General features: G+C 38.8%; 2 protein-coding genes across 2 annotated transcripts; both read right to left on the bottom strand.

Moving 5' to 3' along the window:
- Positions 1 to 1,763: 1,763 nt before the first annotated feature.
- Positions 1,764 to 3,514, bottom strand: LOC100175208. Its single transcript, XM_002128222.4, has 5 exons — positions 3,260 to 3,514; positions 2,994 to 3,188; positions 2,630 to 2,795; positions 2,324 to 2,470; positions 1,764 to 2,180 (listed from the first exon to the last, which is right to left on the bottom strand). Exons 1-5 carry the CDS (start codon positions 3,412 to 3,414, stop codon positions 2,130 to 2,132), a joined length of 714 nt encoding a protein of 237 aa, XP_002128258.1. The 5' UTR covers positions 3,415 to 3,514; the 3' UTR covers positions 1,764 to 2,129.
- A 198-nt stretch (positions 3,515 to 3,712) lies between these two features.
- LOC104265465 (5-hydroxytryptamine receptor 1A-like) lies at positions 3,713 to 7,640 on the bottom strand. The gene is made up of 6 exons (XM_018817019.2): positions 6,937 to 7,640; positions 6,265 to 6,452; positions 5,671 to 5,834; positions 5,229 to 5,370; positions 4,582 to 5,153; positions 3,713 to 4,376 (listed from the first exon to the last, which is right to left on the bottom strand). Exons 1-6 carry the CDS (start codon positions 7,052 to 7,054, stop codon positions 3,713 to 3,715), a joined length of 1,848 nt encoding a protein of 615 aa, XP_018672564.2. The 5' UTR covers positions 7,055 to 7,640.
- Positions 7,641 to 7,806: the final 166 nt, after the last annotated feature.

Here is a 7,806-nt window from a genome sequence, read left to right as displayed (position 1 = left end):
AACATCGCTCCTTTGCTACAAAAAGATGATTGATTGCACTTAATCTATTATGTCACACATTCCCCACATCAACAGTTCAGATCGGGTCGGAAACGGCGCGTTTTTTAATGTTAAAGTTTTAAAACAACGCTCCTACTGCAAAACAATTGCTGTCGTGTAAGCTGAGACGCCACGCCACACTGCACAAAACGTAATGGGTATTGTGAGAGTGCTTAGCTTCAGTGCATCTGTTACCAAATCGTAATCAAAAGAGGTCATACTTGATCGCAACTATGGCGACAGATGTCTCGTTGTAGCGTTGGTGGTGAACTCACGTCTGTTGCTACCTCACTATCGATAAACCATTCATTCCATTTCCAATTTCACGTAACTGGTAATTTAGAAACTAACCGCAGCCAGTTTAAAGGAATGAGCTTTTGTGTTTTGCAAAAAAGTTTTCCTCGTAGTACATATGTGTACGCGACTGTACTGTTTTCTGGGTTAGGAACTAAAAATTTCGTTTAATTTCAATCCATTTTAATGTAAGTTTTGTATGAAAGCGTTCTCGCCGAGATTGCAAACACCTGCCAATGAAGAATTACCACAGCGTGAAGGGAAAAGTTTCAAGGCTCCGGGCGCCGATCTTGGGAGAAATCGCCCGCCTTGACAATGTCACGTTTAGCGATTATCCTGGGTCAAAAGGTAAACGCAGCACAAACTTTCAACGTATTTAATATACTAGTGGTTTGCTTAGCCGTTGACACAATCCGCCTAGAGGGCATGCCGTCTTCAGGAGATCTATAATTAACGCTTCTTCACCAATAACCACGTGGCCTTACATTTTTTAATCAAGTACCGGTATGAACAATACAAAATGTACACGTGCGGCGACACACTGCAAATGGAGATGGCGGAAATTCGATGCTATTTCAATGGACAAGATAAGTCGTAATCGATATAAACCAGAAACCACAACGGCCCTTATACCCGGTCGGAAGGACAGAATGTATATCCTTACAGTTCGTCACTGAAACAGCTTAGACGACGTGTATCCTATTTAAATCACTGAGGTGTAACGAATATGAAAGTATTACACGCCCTACGAATCAAGTTAATAGACATGGTATCCTTAGTTGAATGAGTCGCTTTCATAGTGGTACACACAAAGTTAGCGGCTGAAGTACCTCTGTGGTTCCCAATGGTCGATGTTTGGAATGACGCAATAGAAGGAAACGAATGTAAAATAAAAGCCAAACAAACACGCAAGCCAAGATTGGCACTACGCGTAGCTCTGCCTTTAGTAAAACATAACACATATGCTGCCCACACTTTTACGACGTAACGATTGCCAAAGCGCATTTGAATTACTCACTTTGAAAACTCCAACAGCACAAACAAGGTTACTTAACTATAACTAATTTAATACACTGGTTTGAAGCAGTCCACGTTAACGTAAACACTGGCATATGCTTAAACACAGCTTCTTCCTTATATATCTATTACCACCCACCACCCTTCATAAGACTAAACAGGCAGTGCAATTCCACACTGCTTCTCTTCATTAAAATTGCCTTTTTCTTCGTTTCCACCGCGGAGCAATTGCTGATTACTAAAGGCGTATAATTGGTTCGGCAAGTCAATTCTGCCTGTCGTTTTTAGATTTCTTTGCTTAATATTTCGAACGATACATTGCAACATACTGTGAGAGTGATCACTACCTCGCTGTACAAGTCTAACTTATCAAACTTATGATGACACAGTCCAAATTTCAATAAGTACAACCCTTGTCACACCGAAATAGTAATCAAATAGTACTGAAAGCATTCGCTCACTGCGGTTTCGGAAATGTAGAGCCCTGTATGTAACTGTGCAGTTCGTAATAGGAATACAAGCAAAGTGATTATAGCAGATTAGTTCGTCTCCCATCTACGAATAGATTAGTCGGAATCAAAATTTCAATCCTTATTAATCCGGACCATTAGAAAATCAGGTCGATATTTCTTTGAAATAAATAAATGTGAACGTGTCTAATCAATAATGAAACGCAAATATAGCAATTTTCGTGTGTTTTCGACATTTCAATTCCTCGCATTTAACCGAAAGCGTTTGTTTACGACCGATCTCTGTTTATTTTATGCGATGTACTTGATTTAAGTGTCAGCTAGGTCGTCGACTTCATCAACATTTTCGTTTGAAATGTTCTGCAATAAAATAGACATACATTTAACCATGTCAACATTCTCTGAAAAAGACCCCTGCACATTCTGTGCAATTGCGAGCGAATTCTCTCCAAAAGTCCACTTCATAGCCAACTAAATAGCGTCCAGAGCTCGCACATACTTACATTTGGTACCATGTTGTCCATGACGTCATTAACACCGTTTGCTGTTGAATTTTCCATGACGTCATCAACACCGTTTGCAACCGCGTTTTCCGTGACGTCATCAACACCATTTATTGCGTACGACCTAGCTTCTTCGTCAGTGTCAGCCTGTCGAGTTGAGACATGAGTTATTTCGAGAACATGGTATAATACCGGTAATGGGCTATATCGATATGTGAATTCATGCGAACTGTATAATTTACGCTACACCCCCGCAAATTCACACATATTGTCAACTGCTAACACCATTTTGATAAGTCAACCTACCATGATGATACGTCGTAAAACGTCTTCGTCATCAGAGTTTGATCCTTCTTCTGACATTTCCTCTAAGACGTCGTCGTCATCTTGAATCATCATCATAATTACTTCATTGTTTACGTCATAATCGGGATCAAATTCCCCTTCTGGTTCCCACCCGTCACCAGTGGCCCTTATCAGTTAATTCTATTCAGTAATTTTAAATCTAATTTCAATTCTCACCAGAATTAATTTTGCGATAGGAGCAATTTCGTGGGAGTTAGTGTGTATATGAGTATCGTAATACTGAAAACACAATGCGAAACCAGATCGTAAATATAAGCAACCTGTACCTTATCAAAGGAAACAATTTAATTTGGAGATCAAATACCTGTAGTCAACTACAGCAGGTTGATTTTGTGGATCGACTGGCTGTCCATTATCTGCTTCCTCAAATTGAACCTCTGGGTGGTCCAGTTGATTTCCTCTCCTAGTTGGTGGTCGATTTCTGTATTGCGACTGACCTCTTGCGGGCGTAGCTAATCGGGGCCTTTTACAAAAACCAACCACAAAATAGGTTAGGCACCTGGGAGCAAAATGTTAGTAAATACGTTAAAAAGCACACACAGTTGCGAATCTTGCGATATTGCCACTTACCACGACAAGATACAAATTCCAATAAAAACACACAACACAAGAACATCGTCACCAAAATTTTCAAAATCTGCAGAGAAAATTCGAACTAGACTTCCTGCGACTAATTCAGTGGCAGTAAGACTGCAGTACGGATCCTCTTCAGTGCATTTAAACATTATTATTACTCAGTTGTTTTCATTACATCGCCTAGGCTAAACACTTGACACATAACATACAGAAATAGTTATTCAGGTAACTTATTATCAGTTTCCCAGTTACTCACATGTGATTATGTATTCATTAGCCTCTATATTACGTCACAAAATGTCTGACTACTTTAGTATTCGCTAATAATGTCATAATTACATTGTGAGTATTTATATTTATACGCAACGAATACTTTTTGGTCATGACCTGTTTGTACATAATCGATTCCTGAACAGTTGGAAAACGTTAAAGGCATAAGAAATATACTCAGCGACACCTAATTTTGTAAATATGGGTAGTGTACAATTTCTTGAAAGCAGCATAAAAATCTCGGTTAAAGGCACCGTACAGAATTGGGTTAACCAGTGAGTTACAGTAACCAAGCCACAGTACTATGCTTGTCAAGGTGTGAGGCATTTTACAATTGCAAAAAGCAGCAGCTAGCGTGACAGCAAAGAATGGAAGCCAGCAGATTACAAATGCTCCAACTATGGTACCGAGCGTTTTTATTGCTCGAACCTCACGCGCTTTCAGCAATTTGACTTTTGCTCGAAGGCTGAGAGAATGAGCAAGCATTATACTTGAACGGCGCTGATTAAGTAGACGTCTCTGGCTTTCAGAATGACGGTACTTTTTACAACACTTAAAAATTCCACGTAAATTTTCAGTTTCTGTTTCAAAACTTGGCATTCTTTTGTAATGCAATGTGTCTTGAGTTCGTTTGACTACATTCGTTCCCTTGTTTTCCTGTGCAACTGAGGTACCCTTGGTCATCTGGTGTGGTTTAATACGTTGATCGACAAACCGAACCCTACCCCCTGTCGTCTGCGCTCGTCTTCGCGAAAAAGATGACGTCATCTCTTTTGACATCATAATCTTTTTAGCCAGCCACACATCACTTTCCGAAAACCGCTTAATCAACCGGTTTTTTCTAAAAAATGAAAGTAACATGTTTTATTCTGGCGGGAAATGGTCATTATTACAAGTAGTGCCTTCGTTGGCTTAAAATATATATAGCATATTACTTTGCCAAACAAGTATAAATCTTTTCCTGATGTTATATAGATACTAAATAATAACAACAATAAATGAACCCGTATCTAACTAGCATAATTAAGGTTAGGGGAAGCACTTACTTTTGTATTTGTAAAATACTCTCGGAAATTCTGCGGTTTCGCTTATCGTCAATTTGTAAATTGCTGTAGTTACAAATGGAGTCAAAGTTGTTCAGTTGAGAAGTTGTCTGGTCCCACAAACGCGCAGATTTAGCCCAATAATTCAGTGCTACTTGGTGTGGTTGATCTTTGGGAAAAGAATGATTTTCGGTGTTCTGGTGGGTTACAAAGTAGTCATCATCAACAATATAGTTTCTCGAATTTCTGCTTGGTGTCCTGTCCTTTATAATGGTTAAATCGCATTTGCTTGTCTGAGACACTTTATTTTTGCCATTGACCCTCATTTCTTTTTTGTTTCCAAGATTTTTATTTCTGCTGCTTTCGCATATAATTCTTCCCGGAGGACACCTTTTCGATCGAAGCGAAAGCGCATCTTCGGAAGACAATGATTCTAATCTGGTTCTAGATTCCGATCTTCGAATATGCTGATGAATGCGCACGTATATTCGTACATAGGCCGTCAACAAAAGCGCTAAGGGGATGTAAAATGACCCCAGTGTGGCATACAGCGTGTACTCTCGGTAATGACCAACCTACAGGAATAAATTGATCTTACCATTATGAACCCTTTTGTTCTCTAAAAATACGTTTGTTTAACCATTTAATACCTCGCACCGTTGGACCGTTGATGCAGCTGTTGTAACATTGTTTACTTGAGTCTGCTGCTGGGACGAAGGTTTCCAACCTAATATTGGTGGAATGCTGATGCATATTGCGAGTACCCACACAAGTACAATCTTCGGAGCAACCCTGCTCAAAAAGTGTCAATGTATATTTATTGTTTAGCAATTAATAGGCGCTTTGAAACAGCATGGACTGAATAAGTCGGCATATAGTAAGGTGGGCACCTTTTCACTCTATTTTGTCGTCAAATTTGTAGTAAAGAACATTCAAACAACTATAAAACCGTATCCTTATTGAACCCATAGATCGTTGTTAATTGTTCAAAAAACGATCAGGATATTTCGATACTTTTTTTCTTATTGTGTTCTACCTTGTCCACTGTCCTGTACATATTTTTCTTGTGGTAACTTTTTTGGTACAACTTACGTGTGGCGCCTTCCCTGAGAAAAATACCGAACCGCGCTTGTGATTGACCTGTGTCTTTCAAATGCAATAGCACAGAGGTGTAAAATTGAAGCAGTGCAACATGCAATGTCTATAGCTGTCCAGGTTTGACACAGAATATCTCCAAAAACCCATGTTCCTGATATCTAAAAAATCGAATTTAGTTAAATATTTACTTCCCTGCGGCAAAATAGCCCATCGTACACTCGGATTGACGATGTCACTGCTTTTTTAAAGACTTGAACTGTCAACACAAGCATCATTTATAGTTTATATAAATGTATACACAGCCATATACCTAGGGTTGGGAAAGATGGGACACCTTTTAACTCAATTTTCTCGTCCCGTTCAGTAGTAAACAAAATAAACAGTCAAAGAATAATAAAACTATATCTTCACGACTGCCATGGACCAGCAGTGTTAATTGTTTAAAACACAATCAGAATATTAGGGTATTAACGTGTTAAAGGTGTCCCATCTTCCCCCACCATATTATATAGCTATATACTATAAACATATGAATCCATATAATGTCTATACTTGTCTTAAATAATCGTGGACTTTACAAGTTCTTACTTCGTATAAAGCACTAAACGGCATTACGAGGCACGCGACCAAGAAATCAGTGATTGCCAGAGAACAAATAAGAAAATTCGCTGTTGTCTGCAGATTCCTTTCTGACCTTACAGCGATTACCACCAGTATATTTCCAAACATTGACCCAATTATAATAATGGCTAAAAGAATGGCCAACGCAATAGACTCTATTAAAACGGAGATAATAAGGATTTTAAAGTGATGTTCCGTAGGTATGTTTCACGGCCCTCACGGCCTAATATGTTTCACGGCCTACTATCCCTAGTAGGCCGTGGTATGTTTTCCAAAATATAAATTGCTATTGTCGGTAGATTGTACTCAAGTCACAGGTTACAATTATATGTCTGTCAATTTGTGACAAGGTATAGAGGGTGGGGGGGAGAGGGGACATATTTATTCTTATGCTCTATTTGGTAGTAAACAAAGAACATTCAAAGAATTATAAGCCCATATCATTACGACTCCCACAGACCGTTGTACATTGTTTAAAACACGATCGGGACATTTGGATATTAGGTGCTACAGGTGTCCCGTCGTCCCCCACCCTACTATATAATAAAACGCACTTAGACAATATACGAGCCTTTTATGCACTTTAAAGCACAGCACTTCCAATAAATTTTGTTTAAAGAAGTACATTGTGTTACTAACCTGGGAATATTGAAGAAATTTGATTTGTGTCGTCAACCAAAGTTTGATTGGGATCTGTGGTATTCATATTCAAAACCGTATCTAGAAGAAATTCGTTCTTCACTGTGATATCCTCCATTTCTCCGTTTTCGGGGTTATTTTGCTGGAATACGAAAGTTAACAAAACAAGAACACGTCTGCAATTATTTTTAAATATCCCAAAATTAGATCCCTATATAGTAAATGTTCTTGATATTTTCTCTTAAATTCTATAATGTGCGTCTCTGTGTTTGCTGTTCATTCATCTACGTTATTAAAAGAAACCCCAATTCAAATAGTAACCTCCATTTCAATCCTTTATCTATACGATCAGTGTACCTAGAAAGATCAGTTGTGATGCTTGCTTCCCTATTTATAACCGAGGGCCATCTGCGTGCGCTCCCCAATTGGTGAATGGAGATTGGAGGAACGTGTTGTTTTAGCGGAAAGCGTAAATATTATAACCCATTGTGGAGCTGACGCAAGGGCCGCGTTCTTACGCTGGACAGTGTACCTTGGACCAGCGTCGTTTCGGCTGAATAGCATCCATTTTTACAAGCATAGCCATCAAAATACAACACATCAATCTTTTACTTTCGAAACCAGTGTGTTCCGTGTTGACGTAAAATCAATGATAATTCTTTGGCTTAGTCGGCTTATATGAATATGAAAGAACAAGCCCTAAAAAAGAAAGTGCGTTAATTGGAATCCAAAATGAGTGTGGCCAGCCAAACAAAGTCATACATTATTAAAGTTCGAAACAAATATCAGTTCCAAACTGCCTGTCTTATAGGCCTACTAATGTTCATTTAAGAAGTAATAGGCCTATGTGGTTAAGGGCAGGTTAAGGGT

The sequence above is a fragment of the Ciona intestinalis genome, chromosome 2, assembly GCF_000224145.3.
Source record: "Ciona intestinalis chromosome 2, KH, whole genome shotgun sequence".
Classification (NCBI taxonomy): Eukaryota; Metazoa; Chordata; class Ascidiacea; order Phlebobranchia; family Cionidae; genus Ciona; species Ciona intestinalis.
Note: the sequence above shows the minus strand (reverse complement) of the source record. Positions and strands in the feature narration are given on the sequence as shown.

What these genes read in the sequence shown, in the direction of transcription:
- LOC100175208 (XM_002128222.4), bottom strand. Translation starts at nt 3,414, where the DNA reads ATGTTTAAATGCACTGAAGAGGATCCGTACTGCAGTCTTACTGCCACT. An exon ending in GGAATTTGTATCTTGTCGTG is followed by an intron (nt 3,189 to 3,259) that starts GTAAGTGGCAAT and finishes TTTTGCTCCCAG; the next exon opens with GTGCCTAACCTATTTTGTGG. An exon ending in TTTTACGACGTATCATCATG is followed by an intron (nt 2,471 to 2,629) that starts GTAGGTTGACTT and finishes TCAACTCGACAG; the next exon opens with GCTGACACTGACGAAGAAGC.
- LOC104265465 (XM_018817019.2), bottom strand. Translation starts at nt 7,054, where the DNA reads ATGGAGGATATCACAGTGAAGAACGAATTTCTTCTAGATACGGTTTTG. An exon ending in CGTTTAGTGCTTTATACGAA is followed by an intron (nt 5,835 to 6,264) that starts GTAAGAACTTGT and finishes TCGATTTTTTAG; the next exon opens with ATATCAGGAACATGGGTTTT. An exon ending in CAACGGTCCAACGGTGCGAG is followed by an intron (nt 5,154 to 5,228) that starts GTATTAAATGGT and finishes TTATTCCTGTAG; the next exon opens with GTTGGTCATTACCGAGAGTA.